At 41.9% G+C, this 16,179-nt stretch overlaps 1 protein-coding gene across 3 annotated transcripts in view; it reads left to right on the top strand.

Moving 5' to 3' along the window:
* ANTXR2 (ANTXR cell adhesion molecule 2) overlaps nucleotides 1-16,179 on the top strand; it is a 236,625-nt gene that overhangs the window by 106,693 nt on the left and 113,753 nt on the right. For all 3 annotated transcript variants that reach the window (XM_088452105.1, XM_088452106.1, XM_088452104.1), the window contains one exon: nucleotides 7,353-7,448. In XM_088452105.1, coding sequence (XP_088308231.1) covers nucleotides 7,353-7,448 — 96 coding nt within the window. The remainder of the gene's footprint in view (nucleotides 1-7,352; nucleotides 7,449-16,179) is intronic.

The raw sequence follows: 16,179 nt of genomic DNA, 5'->3' as shown, positions 1-16,179 counted from the left end.
GGTTACTCCCACCAACTCTTACCCTCTGAACCATCCTTTACATTCTCTACATTTGAGGTTCATGCTATGTTACTCTTCCAAACAGTACGCCTTTGAATAGCTGTCATTTACCATCCTATTGACCCTCCCTCTAAATTCCTTGACAACTTTGCTTCCTGGCTCCCTCACTTTCTCTCCTCAGACCTTCCCTCCATTATCCTAGGTGACTTCAATATTCCAATTGATAACTCCACAGAATCATCTGCCTCTAAACCCCTTACTCTCACAGCTTCATTTGGTCTCTCCCAATGGATCTCCTCACCCTCCCATGTGAGTGGGCACTCACTCGATCAGGTCTTCACTCACTGTTGTGAAATTTCTGATTACTCCAATTGCCCATTCCCCCTTTCTGACCATCTCTCCTTCCCCTCCTCTACTTCCTAAGACTACCATCACTAAGTGTAACATTTAGGCTATTGACACCGTTTCTTTTTCCTCCCTTCTTGACTCACTTCTGCCCCTATCCTCTCTCTCTCTCTCCTGCATAATACAAACAAGGAAGGACATGCACTCCTATTTGGAAAACAGTGGATAAACAAAAGTCCGTGGGTAAAAAAACAGTACCATACATGGATAGATTTCCCAAAGTTCTGATTTCACAAGTACAAAATTCAATAATAATGCAGCATTCGTCATCCATGTTCCTTCTGAGCCACTGTATTAATCTTGAATCTCAAAAAGAACAGAAAAGGTGCTTCTCATGATATAAAATCATTTAATCACCATACACATAGACAAAACATGTGCAAAAAAATGGTAAGTTGAACTGCATACCAGAACAGAGCAATAAACAGGAGTATCACAAATAAATAGTATTCTCTGATGTTCGGCCTAGGCATGAATACCTCCACTTGGAAAGTCCTTCAAGTCACTCCTGACCGATCACAATGTGGCTTCCATTCTCAATTCGGTGGTGAATGGAAGCCACATTGTGAGGTGGTGAATGGAAGCCACATTGTGAGGTAGTGAATGGAAGCCACGTTGTGAGGTGGTGAATGGAAGCCACATTGTGAGGTGGTGAACGGAAGCCACATTGTGAGGTGGTGAATGGGAGCCACATTGTGAGGTGGTGAATGGGAGACACGTTGTGAGTTGGTGAATGGAAGCCACATTGTGAGGTGGTGAATGGAAGCCACATTGTGAGGTGGTGAATGGAAGCCACGTTGTGAGGTGGTGAAGGGAAGCCACATTGTGAGGTGGTGAATGGAAGCCACATTGTCAGATGGTGAATAGAAGCCACATTGTGAGGTGGTGAATGGAAGTCACGTTGTGATCGGTCAGGAGTGATTTGAAGGACGTTCCAAGTGGAGGTATTCATACCTAGGCAGAACATCAGAGAATACTATTTACTTGTGATACTCCTGTTTATTACTCTGTTCTGGTATGCAGTTCGACTTACCACTTTTTTGCACATATCTATGTGTATGTGATTAAATGATTTTATGCCATGAGAAGCACCTATTCTGTTCTTTTTGAAGTTTAAGATTAATACAGTGGCTCAGAGGCAACTTGGATGATGAATGCTGCATTATTATTGGATTTTGTATCTGTGAAATCTGAACTTTGGGAAATCTACAAATTTTTTACCTACAGATTTTTGTTTGCTAAGACTTTCCAATTAGGAGCGCATGTCCTTTCTTGTTTGTATTATGCTCTGTATCTAGTATTTGGTGCTACTATTGTGACTGTTGCTCTCTCTTCTGCCCTGAACAATCCACTACCCTATAAAATGCCTCCTTTACTTCTGCTCTTGACTCTGTTGCTCTGGTGATCACTACTAACCTTCACAGATCCACACCTCAACCCTGGCATTCCAGATGCACCAAATACCTGCAAAAGTGTTCACGAACCGCCGAATGACAGTGGAGAAAGTCACGCTCTAAGGCAGACTTCCTCCATTTCAAATGTATGCTCTCATACTACATTGCTGCCCTTTCACTCTCTAAACAGTCATATTTCAGGAACATCATCTCCTTTCAGTCCTCAAAACCTCAGGATCTCTTTGTCTTTTTAAACTCCCTCCTCCGTCCTTCCTCGCCTCCCCTCCTTGCTCTTTGCCCTTGACTTTGCCACCTACTTTACATCTAAAATTGACTCCATACTTTAGGACATCATATCCCACCAGAGCCACAGCAATCCATCCGCTCCTATCCCGGACCACCCCTCTCCATCCATCTTGCCAACTCTGACATCCGTATCCCCTGTATCTTAAGATGAAGTCATGACCCTCATCCGGTCCTCCCGCCTTCCATCTCCCCTTGACCCTATCCCTTCCCATCTTCTCTGCTACCTCTCCATGTGCCTGTTCCCATCTCACCCACCTCCTCAATCTCTTCCTCTCATCTGGCACTGTACCTTCTGCATTCAAACATGCCCTTGTCTCCCCATTCTTGAAAAACCTACCCTTGATCCTAACACTTTCTCCAATTACCAACCCATTGGTCTCTTCCCTTTTGTCTCCAAACTCCTTGAGTGTATTGTTTATAACCACCTTTCTTTTATCAGCTCTTTTGACCTCCAATATCATCTCTATGCTGATGATAATCAGATCTACCTTTCCTCCCCTGACCTTTCCCCCTCTCTCCTTACTAGTATTTCCAACTGTCTCTCTGCTAGCTCTTCCTAGATGTCCCAGTGCTTCTTAAACTTAATATGTCTAAGACTGAGCTGATTATCTTCCCACTCTCCCCTAGCCCCACAGTGCTCTGTCTTGGAATTATCCTGGACTCCTCCCACACCTTCAAACCACACATTCAGCACCTCTCACATTCCTGTTGTTACCATCTCAAAAATATTTCCAAGATCAGACCCTTTCTCACGCAGGATGATACTATAACCCTCATTCCCTCACTGCTCATCTCCAGATTGGACTACTGTAACTCCTATTATCTGGCCTCCCTGACTCTCACCTCTTTCCACTCCAATTTGTCCTCAATGGTGCTGCTTGGCTAATCTTCCTCTCCACACATTTATCTGCCTTTCCTCTCTAAAAAGCTCTCCACTGACTCACCTTCCCCTTCAGAACCCAATTCGAGGTTCTTACACTCACTTACAAAGCCCTCACTCATTCATCTCCAATTTACATCTTTGACCTCATCTCCCGTCATACTCCCATCCACCCTCTTCATTCAGCAAATGCATGCCGCCTCTCCTGCCAACTGATTACTTCCTCTCACTCCCTACCTCCAAGATTTTGCCCATGCTGCTCCCTACCGCTGGAACTCTCTTCATCTCCCAATCAGACTATCCACTTCTACTATTCTTCAAACGGGTTCTCAAGACCAACTACTTCATCAAAGCCTTCCAGCTCTCATCCTTACCCGCTATTACTTGCTAATTCCTCCCTGTCTACCCAATCTGTGTTACCCCGTCTTCGTCTCGCCTGTTTGTCTGCCCCTCCCCTTTAGAATGTAAGCTCTCATGAGCAGGGCCCTCTACGCTCTTGTGCTTCACCTTACTCATACTTTTGTCTACTTCTTACTCTCCATTAGGGCACCTAACACCTGATTGCTTACGCCCTGATGCTTCCTTGAGCCTTATGAGTTCTTATGCAGCAATGTATATAAGCCATGTCCTTGTCTTGCATTGTATTGTACTGTAAGTCATTGGCTTCTTGTTCACTTTTTAGTTAATGTACTTTGTAAGGTGCTGTGGAACACTTGTGCCACCATGTAAATAAACGATAATAATAATTTGTGAATGGCCACTGGTGTTGTTCTTAAATACTTGTCAGTCTACGAGGGGATGCTGAAAAGTTCTCTGCCTCACTAAGAAGGAAATTGGCTAAAGCCATGAAACTTACAGACTATTCCACATATTCAGTCTGAGGTTCATGACACTTGGCAAAGTGTTTCAGGAGGTTTTTTTAACTCTTCTCAGAAAAATTCTGAAGTTTGATTACTCAAATACTGCTCTGCTGCTGATATCACCTAAAAATCATTCAAAAAATGCTTCCCTTTCAATGTTTTTTTAAGGTTTGGGAACAGGAAATAGTCAGGTGGAGCAAGATCTGGTGAGTAGGGTGGATGGTCTATGCACCAAATGCTTTAAAACATCCATTGTCTTGCCACCCTTGTGAGCAGGTGCATTGTCCTGCAAAAAAAGAGCACCTTTCCTCAGTTTCCCTCACCTTTTTTGCCTCAATGCATGGTTTAATCTGCACAGCAAGTTAGAATAGTATTCTGCAGTTAAAACTGCATCACTCCTCTAAATATTATGTGTTCCTTGGTTACAGTCACACGAATGGAATAAACCGGTACTATGAGTAAATCCTTATGTCTCAACCAAGCTCTGTGATTTAGGCACCAATAATTATTCTTGTATACAACAGTGTTTAAAGTCTCTGATAGTTATTTAAACAAAAAGCCCAATGTTTACATATATTTGTAATCCTATAGAGAAGTTCCTTCAGATATAATTACCCGCAGACTCTGTCGTCCAGCATCTAAGACTGTGTGCAGTTAGTATTGGCAGAGATGCTGCAAATAGTTAGCAGCGAGGTGGGCTTCGGGTCTCCAGCCCTCGGATGGGTGGCGGCTTGTTAATATGCAAATATCCAAATAAGGGCATAGCAATCTGTGAGCTGTGCTTTCACTGCTCGTGGCCACGGCCTTTGCATTCAGGTCCTGGTTGTCGGATCTCTGGTCCTGGGACACGCTGGCTTTTCGCAATCAGTAAGCAGGCACATGAGCAGCCGAGGATGTCACCTAAGTTGCCCTAAATCGGTATTCGGAGCAGCAACGCATTGTGGTCACAACTGTGGCATTTCTCAAGCTGTCACTTAATGTTTGCATCATACACTCATAGATTTAATTTGCAGTTTTCTTCTGCAGGAAAAGAAACTTCATCACAGCCCGGAGTTCTACATTCGAAAATTCAACACTTTGCATTTACATGATTCATTTTAGGATGTCAAACACCTGCAGAACAAAGTGCTATTATTCTGAAAATTAGCATTTTACAATAAAATAAGGATGCTCTTTCTAGCTGCAGGGACCAAATAATGCTACAATTACAGGAAGTGGGTTAGGCCAAGGACCTATCAGCGCCCCCTCGTATTTGTTTTCTTGCTTGTTTATAGGGTATGTACTATATTCTGTTTATAAATATTTATGTGATTTTAGTTTAATAAATTATTTATAGAATATGCTCTATACTTTATTTAGTCCTTTAAATGTACCTTAATTGCATTTAATTTCTGACAAACAACTTGTAGCGGAGCTCCTTTTCCTTATTTTTGGTAATTTTATTTTGTTGAGGCTGGCAGGAGCTTTCTTGACGAGCAGCTTTCCTGTCTGCTATGTGTAGGAGTGAACAGTCTTTGATTTTCCTTTCATTTATTACCATTGGTCATATATTAATTCCTACATTTACATAGTATTAACTGATTAAGTACACAAATACTCAAGTGAAGTACAGAATAGAAGTGTATCAGAATATTAAAGCAGTAAATCATTATTCAGGACAGGTATATATATATATATATATATATATATATATATGTATATATATATATATATATATATATATATAGAAAAATCCAGTGTCCTTATGAAAACAGAACAGGCGGTACTCCCACGGTCTTCGTAAATTGATAAAAATCCTTTATTGACCAACGTTTCAAGGCCACATAAGCCTTGTCATTCAGGGTGCACACTCTGATGACAAGGCATATGTGGCCTTGAAACGTATCTATTTACGTAGACCGTGGGAGTGCCACCTGTTCCGTTTTCATATGGACACTGGATTATTGTATGATTGTAAGGAAGGCACCCCGGCACTTTGCTTGTAGAACTGAGAGTGCCCCTCTACATGTTTTTATATATATATATATATATATATATATAAAACATAAAAGCAGGGTCTGGGACTCCCTATAAAATAATTCCTTGACCAGGTGCCTGCACAGAGTATTAGAACATTCTTACATGAGAGCGGCTCTTCTGGTACAAACAGGCTCCAAGGTAGCGTAATAGTACAGTCAACGTTTCAAAGATTTAACAAAGCTTTTTCATCAGGACTACAGAGATAACAAAACAGTCTTACCTTATATCTACACCATCACCCAGTGGTAGCACGCTGAGCCCGGAGCGGGACCGCTCCCCCGTCAGGCGGCGCTGTGTAAAGACGTCATCATCCCAGCGGTCACATGATCCGCCCTGCCAGATGACTCCGATGTGCTCCCCATCACCATAGAAACTAATAAACAAAATAACTATTTTAAGTCGGAGATGTACAAATTACGGTAAAAAGCTATTAATCAATCGTATAAGGCATTCGCATACCATATTATCGACCTCATGGACATGTTGTCAAATGCTCATCTAATTGATGAAACAAGAAATCGATCTAAACATAATCCTAAAACAGCGTTATTAAACATAAGCACACTCATAGCAGCCTACTATATAGAAACTATATCAGCTTGTCATATACAATAATATTAAATGGTCTGACCTGTCAAATAATAAACAATGATGTCAAAAGAAAGAAACAGAATACAATACAACCTTAATAGACAACGCTTAGGGATATTAAAATAAAGCAGTTGAGGCCATGCTGTTCGTTAAGCCCCTTGGGAGCAAGGGTCTCCAACCGGTGGATCCAGCGGATCTCACATTCTATCAATTTGAGGGACCGATTACCACCCCTAATAACTGGCGGAATATAGTCTATCATCCTATAGAGTAAAGACGCCAGTGGATGAGGGGCCAAGGCAAAATGCCTTGCCACAGGTTGATCACTAATGCCTGTATTAAGGGCAGCCTGAATGGCCGACCGATGAAGGGCCATTCTTTCTTTAAAAGATCTCTCAGTCTTCCCTATATAAGTAAGTCCGCATGGGCATACTATTTGATACACTACAAAAGACATATTACAAGTAAGAGTGTGCCTAATGTGGTACAATTTACCTGAATGGGGGTGGTAGAAACTATCGCCCGCTATTAAATAACGGCATGTGTATGGCAAAAAAAACCATGAGAATGTAAGTCAGATTTTCTGGTAAATAAGCCTTTAAAAATGTTAGTATGGTTTGGAATTCCATGAACTATAGACATCTGCAGTAGTTTGCTGCTGGAAATCTTGCAGAGCATCTTCTAAATCCTAAACCATCTTCAGACAACAATATGTAGGCAATTTTTACTGCTTTAATTTGTTTGGAGAGTGTGGTTCTAGGAGAGCCTGTTGTAGAGCTCAGCTTATTTAACAAAGGTTCTATGACTACATTTTACATATGTAACTAAAACAAATCATAATAATTAAACCTTTTGTCCACTATTAAAAATCAATAAACCATATCTTTCTTTTTCTAGAGGAGTTTAATGTTGTCTTAAGAGGAAATGGATTATTATTTGGCCGAAACAAAGATACTGTTGTGTGTTCCTACCAGGCGAATGAGACAGTAATCCGTAAGTATACATCAGTGTAAACTGTAAATGTCAGCACTCTGAACAAGCATGCTTTGTTGCTTTACATCGTGAAACATTAACAACGCTTCTGTAAGAAATAGTATTTCTAGCTACACCAGAAAGATCCTTAAGGGGTCCATTCACCATTCTAATTATCGGGCCGGGCGGCCCCTGATGCATAAGTATCCAACTTGCTGCAAGTAGCAGCTGTGGATACAAATTCACCTCCGGAGCGGAGACAGCTGATCCGAAAATCTGCTCTCTACACAATCCCCTTCACTGCTACTTCCGTAGCATTGACACTTAGCACCTCTGAGTCTGACTCAGCAATGCTAGTGTGCCTGTGTGAACTGGGCTTCACGCAGGTGCACAATGCCCAAGCGTCTGGCGGAAGGAGCTAGACAAGGGGGGAGGGATCTGAAAGGATCCCTCTCCGCAACCCGGGACTCCTTCCTATAGGGAAGGAATGGGGGTACAGGAGCAAACCCTATCGGAAGATGGCGAATGCTCCCTCAGTCAATACATTATTTTCAGAGCTTGATGAATTTAAGTCCACATGCTAGTGTATAGGGATAGCGGGCCAGATCGGGGCTGAAAGGTAGGCAGGAGATATCAGTGATGTCTCTTGTGTCACCTTTATAATGAATGGCCCTGATACTTAATTTCTACAAAAGTAGGTGACAATGAATTTTCACCTGCTTTTGTAGAAGTTAAGTGATAATGAATAGACTTTGGGGTAAATTTACTAATTCGAGATGGTCCTGATTTCCAAAGTGATTTATCCCGCTGGTACTCGCCAAAACTCTATTGATTTAATCCCTTTTTTTTAACAAATTTACCAACAGGCGATTTGAGGCTAAACGAGTTGGCCGGTGGTGAAGCAGAACGAGATATCTCTCCCGAGTACAGGTGAACTGCAGGTACAAGTGGGCCCTTAATGCCCCGCATGCTGGTACTTGTGGTTCTCCAAGTACCAGCATGTGGGGGAGGCTTGCTGGGACCTGCAGTTCCACTGTAAAGACAATGATGAAAATTCAAATTTGTACACTACACCTAACACTATCAACCCGCCACCCACTGCTCAGGGGTGGCGGGGATAGCCCCGGCTATCAGCCTAGGCCAGGGGTGCCCGGGAGAGGGTGACCCCTTTTTTGGGGAGGGCCCCAACTCCCCAGGGATCACTGGCCTGGGCTTACTAATGGTCAGGGCTGATGCTGCGGCTGGAGGGCACGGTGAAAGGGCACCCCTGGCTGTGGTATCAGTCCCCCGTTAGAAAGGGTCCAGGGCTGGTTTTAAATATACGGGGTACCTCACGTAAATTTTTTTCTCCGTATATTTAAAACCAGCTCTGTCCCTGCTGTCTGGTGCTGGTTCTTAAATTACAGTGGAACTCTACACATTTTGTTCCCTGTAATGTTAAGAACCAGGACTAGTTGCCAATTCCGGGGCTGGTTAGTATTTTTTGATGGGGGGAACTCACATCATTTTTTTTTTAAATTAACCCTATTTTAACCATTTACAGAAAGAAACACACAAATCACAATGATTTGTGTATGTTTCTGACCATCTCACAGCTCAGGGGGTTGAGAGTTTGAAAAGTGATTTTGACAGAGAGTTTGCTCCTACAGTATCTCACCCGAGCTTGTCATCCCGATTCTTGGTAAATGTGAGAGATGTATGTTTTAGGTGAAAAGTACTTCGGATTTGGCCCGATGGTGATTCGATTCGAGATTGCGATCTCACCTGAGTTTTAAGAGTTAGATGAGAGAAATCTCTCTCTAACTCACCGACTTTACCTTTAGTAAATTTGCAAGCAGGAAAAAATGAATAAATCACCCGAGATGGTCATCTCGACCTATCTCGATTCTTAGTAAATTTACCCTATTGAATGAGTTTAGAATAAATGAATTAGGGTGCATTATCTGTTTTACAATGCTTTTATTAACATAAAAAAATGTGTCTATCCCAAAAATGTGTGACCCCTGTTTACATTGCAGCTATTATTTATAAATATGCACATACAGTATATTTGAGTAAAATTGTAACATTCTTTGTTTTTAAGAATATGAATTCATTTAAATACAATCTTCTATTTGATTTAAGGTCCCTATAAACTGTGGTCCTGATTCAGAGGCGTTCGCTATTTGCGAGCGCTTGCTCTGAATCAGGGCGGATTTTTACATTAAAAAAATACGCCTCCAGGCCACTCGCATAACTGTGAGTGATCACCCACAGCTTGTGCGGGCGCCATGGCGATGGTCGCGATTATTGCGACCATTAGGCTTGCGACAAAACCCTTGTGGCAGGGTCTGGTCCACCGCAAGCCCCAGTGAACTTCCTGCTCTAATAGAGCAGGAAGTTCACTACTGACATCACGTGTGATGTCAGTAGGGCCGCCCACAAAGGGCAGGCGTTCCTTCGGGAATGCCTCTGTTTGTGCAGCCACCCCTCCGACCCGCCTACAAAATGGGGCGAGCTGTCGATCAACATCGACAGCCGTTCCGTTTTGCTGCAAGCCCCGAGCGAGTGAAGTTCTCACTCGCACCGGGGCTCGCGTGCGCACTGCCCGACCATCGGCCCGCTTGCGAGCGCTATGCGCCCGCGAGCGGTTCTGAATCAGGCCCTGTGTTTGGACATACAGGGAATTCCATACATTTATTATTTGCAAACTCATATTCTCCAATTCATAATAAGATGTTTGGCTTTTTTTTATCATGAGCTGTCTGTTGCCTTCTGGTAGAAGCATATGCATATATTACAGCTTTTCTAATCTACAGTAACTAATTGAAAGTTGAGGACATGTCTATTTTCAGTTTAAAAAGCTAGCAGTAAAAGCTGGCATTTTCCTCCCATGCTTATTTACTACTACTTATTTTACTACAATAAAATGCAGTATGCTGCATCTCTCCACACAGCAGCTAAACGCATAGGCCTCACATCCTAAAAACCCAAAGAAAACATTTAAAGATTACATATTTATCATAGTTAAGTACTAAATACAGTGAAAAACTTTGCAAGCTCCATAAATTACGCTGCTGCTGGTGGCAGGATGGTGGTAGTAGTAGTGCGGGGTAAGGGTCAGGATGAGATCAGTAGTAGTAGTTATCGATACTGGATCAGAACCTCTATACACACCTTCCTATACCTTCTAATATCCTGCCTATACCTTCTAATATCCTGCCTATACCTTCTAATATCCTGCCTATACCTTCTAAGGATAACGCTAATTTGCTTACGCAGTCATACAGTAAATAAAGACTTAGACCTGGAATCTGTAGTTCCAAAGCACAAGTATTATTCAAGTAAAAGTTCAGACAGTTACACGCAATTGATCCAGACACAATTTGCATTCGGCACAAAGACTAAAACCCAGTGTTGGAGCACACATATTTATACCCCCCAGGAATAGGTAAAACAATAGAAACATTTGTTGCTGATGCTATTGGTTCCCAAGGGGGATCCATCTGTTACGGAGCATTTAACAGGCTGTTTCAAATAGACTCTCCCTGCCTCTAACAGCTGGGGGTCTCTCCCTTCCCGCCCCCTGTAACATCCTAACAGTTAATACATTTTGTTGCTTGAAGTCTCTGCGATCCATAACTCGAGAATGCATGATGCGATCTCCCCACCGATTACACCGGAATACTGTGGAAAGAGTACGCATCAGTACAAAACCAAACACAGCTTTCTTAGCATGTATAAAACCTTAGTTACCAAATATCTTTATTTCACAGCATTTATATTAACCGGACAAACTTTAATCTTATATCTTAAAGCTAATGGAACTTTGTAAGTGAATATGTAATGTGTGAGTGTACGGGGTTTGATATGAAGACGCTAGTCAACTTGGTGCGGATGCAAGCGCATTTAGCTACTAAACGTTGTTTTCATTCGGGTCTTGTGCATTCGCTAATATGCGACTAGTTAACAGCGCTATTATGCGTATTATCGTGTATATGAGAAATGATGGGAGATGTAACCGCATGGTGCTAATAGTATTATCGCCATATGTAATAAAAAGTGAGTTTATCTAAAATGGCGCTGAGGCGACCATTTGCAAAATGGCATCTTGCGATCTCATTTTCAAGATGGCGTCTTGCGGCCAGTCGCAAGATGGCGTCGCCGCGATTCAATTTTAAACTGAACTTGTCTCAGCCAATTACTCAGCTTCGACAGTCCACCCTTTGATAGCAAACAACATGCTATCACAATCTGCTATTAGAATTTAATTTAGGCTTACATTTACATATTATTTAGTGTTATTGTGGGATGGCACAAGGTTGTTCTTAATCCATCAATAATGTGTCTCTGGATGGGGACATAAAACTACTATTATACGCACACCGCGGATCTTGGAAGATCACGTGAAAGGTGTGGGAATGCACCAGTCTTATAAAAGCAGTCTTGAAGGGGAATTTAGATTTTACATTATCTGAGGTATTTTAAAAATAACATTTCAATAATACATTCTATGCATGGCTAAATATAATACATTAAATGATGGTATTTCCTAGTTCAGGGTTGTAATGCAGTTCTATATTTACCTCGGTATTCATATTGTCATTACTGACCACCATCATAGTTTCATTCTTGCGTTTTACTCTATTTTTACATTTTCCACACTTCAACACAATAGGAACACACCGGATGCATATGCCAATTATTATGATGACAATTAGTATAAGGATCAAGAATTTACCTATGCTGGCGATCACTTCCTGGACCCATTCCCCTAGACCTGAGAACCATTTCACTGGGTTCAGCCATGAAACCCATCCTTCTATCTTCTCCCCTACTTCAGCCACTGAAGCGTTATGGTTCTTACGAAACTCCCATTTTAGCTCAGAATTTCATCCATCTTTCGGTCTATCTCCTCCTTGGGGTCGCTGGTATCATTGGTGACATAGGTGCAACATTTGAATCCAAATTGGGTAGCCAATGTTACGCAATACCCTCCAGTAACAGCAGTTAAATTATTCAGCACTAGCCTATGTTGCACCAGTTCTTTCTTGTACGCTTGCAATTCTCTCCCTGTACACCTGAATGTGTCATCGTACATCTCGGTGATATTATCTATAAATTTAGCAAGTTCCTGAATATATCTAAAATTTTATGTACCCCGAGCAATCCTGGTGGGATCCAATGCGACTAAAACTTGAAAGCCAGTTATCTCACTGATTAACTGAGTGGCTTTATGTACGTCACCAGGTATCATATTTCTTTTGCCTCTGTGTTCATATTGTGTGTGAAGATATGGTGACGGTGTGTTTTCATGTATACCTAGCATTTCAACATGTGTGAGGGTCATAACTTCTGGGACTACTCTTCCCAGGTAACACAAACCTTCGGAACTCGGGGAGAGCCATTTATACGCTTTTCTTCCACAGATGAAATATACATTATCAGGAAGAACATAAGGAATGGTATGCATCATTATCATTAAGCACATTTCCCTGGCAAACAATCCTATTTCTGGGTCTTCCATCTGGTACATGCAAGTTTCTGGCTGTATTATTTTAGCACAATAACACTGAACAGTAATCAGAGAAATACAATGATAAGGGGGTCAGATGAAATAATAGCTGACCCTGCAAATATCAAAATGAATATAAGTAAATCACAGGTTGTAATGAGAGGCAGATCACACGTAGGTCGCCTGTGATGCCACCCAGGTACTTGTAGACAGTAAGGTTATAGGAAAAAGTAAAGCTACTCCTTTATGTGGAGTTTACAAAATAGCAGCTGCTGCATGCCATTGTATAACCATTGAATGGCATGTGAGCGTACTATAAAGGTACTCCCAGGGTAGGGAATAAGTACAATGAGTATCTGCTGTTGGACTGCGTTAAAAAGAAGGTCCTGGTGTAAACATTGCAGGAACCTCTAATAGGCGCACCCCAATGAGAGTACTCATAGAGACAATAGTTATCGTAATGAAATAACACAGCATAGGTTTGCGATCTGTGTTGCTGCCAGTCATATACCAAAGGTAGTGGTGAGTGGTGGGAACCCAGATCGCATATGCAGTGATAGGAAGAAAGAGTATGAGTGTAGCTGCACTATGGCTAGTACAGGACAAGTGGAGCTCTGTTGCCCTAAAGGTATTGCAGGGTCACAAACTTGTCTCTGTTAAATAAAGCCACTCAGTGCGCCAAAGAAAGTGTAGTATGAAAAGTACCTGAGCGCTCACCTCCAGGGAGCCGGTGTGTAGTATAGAAAATCTGCCACTAGAAGAGCCTGTCAGTATGCTGCCATGACGAATCCCGCCTGTACACAGCCGGATTCGCGGGTCTGAGACGCGCGTTTCACTGTCGCTTCCTCAGTCAGATGCATGCATCTGACTGAGGAAGCGACAGTGAAACGCGCGTCTCAGACCCGGCTTTATTTAACAGAGACGAGTTTGTGACCCTGCAATACCTTTAGGGCAACAGAGCTCCACTTGTCCTGTACTAGCCATAGTGCAGCTACACTCATACTCTTTCTTCCTATCACTGCATATGCGATCTGGGTTTCCCACCACTCACCACTACCTTTGGTATATGACTGGCTGCAGCACAGATCGCAAACCTATGCTGTGTTATTTCATTACGATAACTATTGTCTCTATGAGTACTCTCATTGGGGTGCGCCTATTAGAGGTTCCTGCAATGTTTACACCAGGACCTTCTTTGTAACGCAGTCCAACAGCAGATACTCATTGTACTTATTCCCTACCCTGGGAGTACCTTTATAGTACGCTCACATGCCATTCAATGGTTATACAATGGCATGCAGCAGCTGCTATTTTGTAAACTCCACATAAAGGAGTAGCTTTACTTTTTCCTATAACCTTACTGTCTACAAGTACCTGGGTGGCATCACAGGCGACCTACGTGTGATCTGCCTCTCATTACAACCTGTGATTTACTTATATTCATTTTGATATTTGCAGGGTCAGCTATTATTTCATCTGACCCCCTTATCATTGTATTTCTCTGATTACTGTTCAGTGTTATTGTGCTGTGATATCTCACGTAACCTGTATTGAATATTGTATGGTTATTATCACATTCTTTTCTAGAAGATTTCCTTGTATGCTTCTGCCGTAATTCTGATTAGCCATTGTGCTATGACGACATTATGAGGTCATTGAACTAGTATATGTTTTATATAGGTCTCAATATTGTATGAGACAGAGAATTATAGACCTATTTGTAATATTTCACTTAGCTTCACATAATTGTGATAAGTATTGTATTATATGTTGTCTTATGTTCTATGTATGTTCGTGTTCTGCTTGTGATAATTTATAGCTGTTATTCCAACAGTAATGCCAATAAGTAACAGGCTCAGACTTGTTTTTGGTATTTTAAAATATATCTAATAAAAGTTATTTTTTATATATTATTCTTATTATAACCTTTACATTCGAGTGCCCCCAACAAGAGAGTTTTCTTCTTCTCCCCCATACTACGTTTATCTATACTCTCATGGGGAGCACCTCCACACTTTACAATATTTTTGCTTGACACCTATACTAGGGTTTGATATTTATAATTGTGGATTTTCATTATTCTTTTGACTAATTATATCCAATATATTATATCCTGTGCTCAAACTATATCCCCCTATTCCCCCCTTCCCTGGTCATTTATGTATTATTTTAGCATAATAACCATTTGGCACCTTTCCAATAATTTCTTTGGTGGAACTCAATGTATACCAATACCTAAAATGTTTCCCACCAGACTTAATGGAGCGTAACAAATCATGGTTTATGGACTCATTATCAGCTCCTTGTGAGAAGGTCATCGTCTGATTATTCCCCGTCACTTCTCAACTCCCGGGTCTATTGGGGTTGGTTATGTTTAAGCACAAAAGTGATCTATCTACTTGGAATTGATGGAGTTTGAAATGAGGTGGTTTGGATGAGAGAAATTTTCCATCCAAGGTTTTCTCTTTTTGCAATTCTAAAATTTCCGTGGTATTTAGCGGAAATGGCACCAACCCTACGTTATGCTGTCCCTGTGGCACATGTGAACACACCCAGCAATCAGTTTGATTGAACACTTTGCCTACCATGCTATGATAATCCTCTAAAGGATACCCACCCCAGTACGGGCTATATTTAGGTTGGCACCATTGGATACAGTTCTCATCAACTAGGGACCCACAAAGCTCACAAATACAGGAATCTTCAGACGATAACCCTCCACACCTTCCCCGAGTATCTGGAATGATAGCTCTCTTAACAATAACAGTACTAAGGTTGGTCAGACACTCCCCTGATTGGCATTGCACTCCTCCTGACTCCACTCCATCAGCACTGCCATCAGCTCCCATTTCCTTGATCGGTCTCCCATCACAGAAACTGGATACTCCCGAACCGACCAAGATGGTGAACACTCTAAAATAGAATTTGAAAATGAACGCAGCAGGCCCGTCCATTGTTCAGGTATCTCACTACAACCTGTTTAATCCTCCCGGAACAAGCTCACGAGCGACAGGTCCACACTATCAGCCTTGTCTCCAACTTGTTTCTCCACTGGTTGTTTGACCTTTCTGCAGTGAGTGGAATGGACCCAGGTATCTCTCTCGGCCACCTTCAAAGATGTAGTACTCGTCAGCAGCACCTGGTACGGAACTTCCCACCTATCAGTCAAACAACCTGAACGCAAGAAATTTCTGATCATTACATATTCTCCTGGTTCAACATCATGACAGGTAGTTTCACGCATATCATTAGACAACA

This window comes from Taudactylus pleione, unplaced genomic scaffold (assembly GCF_031769625.1).
Source record: "Taudactylus pleione unplaced genomic scaffold, aTauple2 ptg000033l, whole genome shotgun sequence".
NCBI classification, from domain to species: Eukaryota; Metazoa; Chordata; class Amphibia; order Anura; family Myobatrachidae; genus Taudactylus; species Taudactylus pleione.
This window is presented reverse-complemented; position numbering and strand designations above follow the sequence as displayed.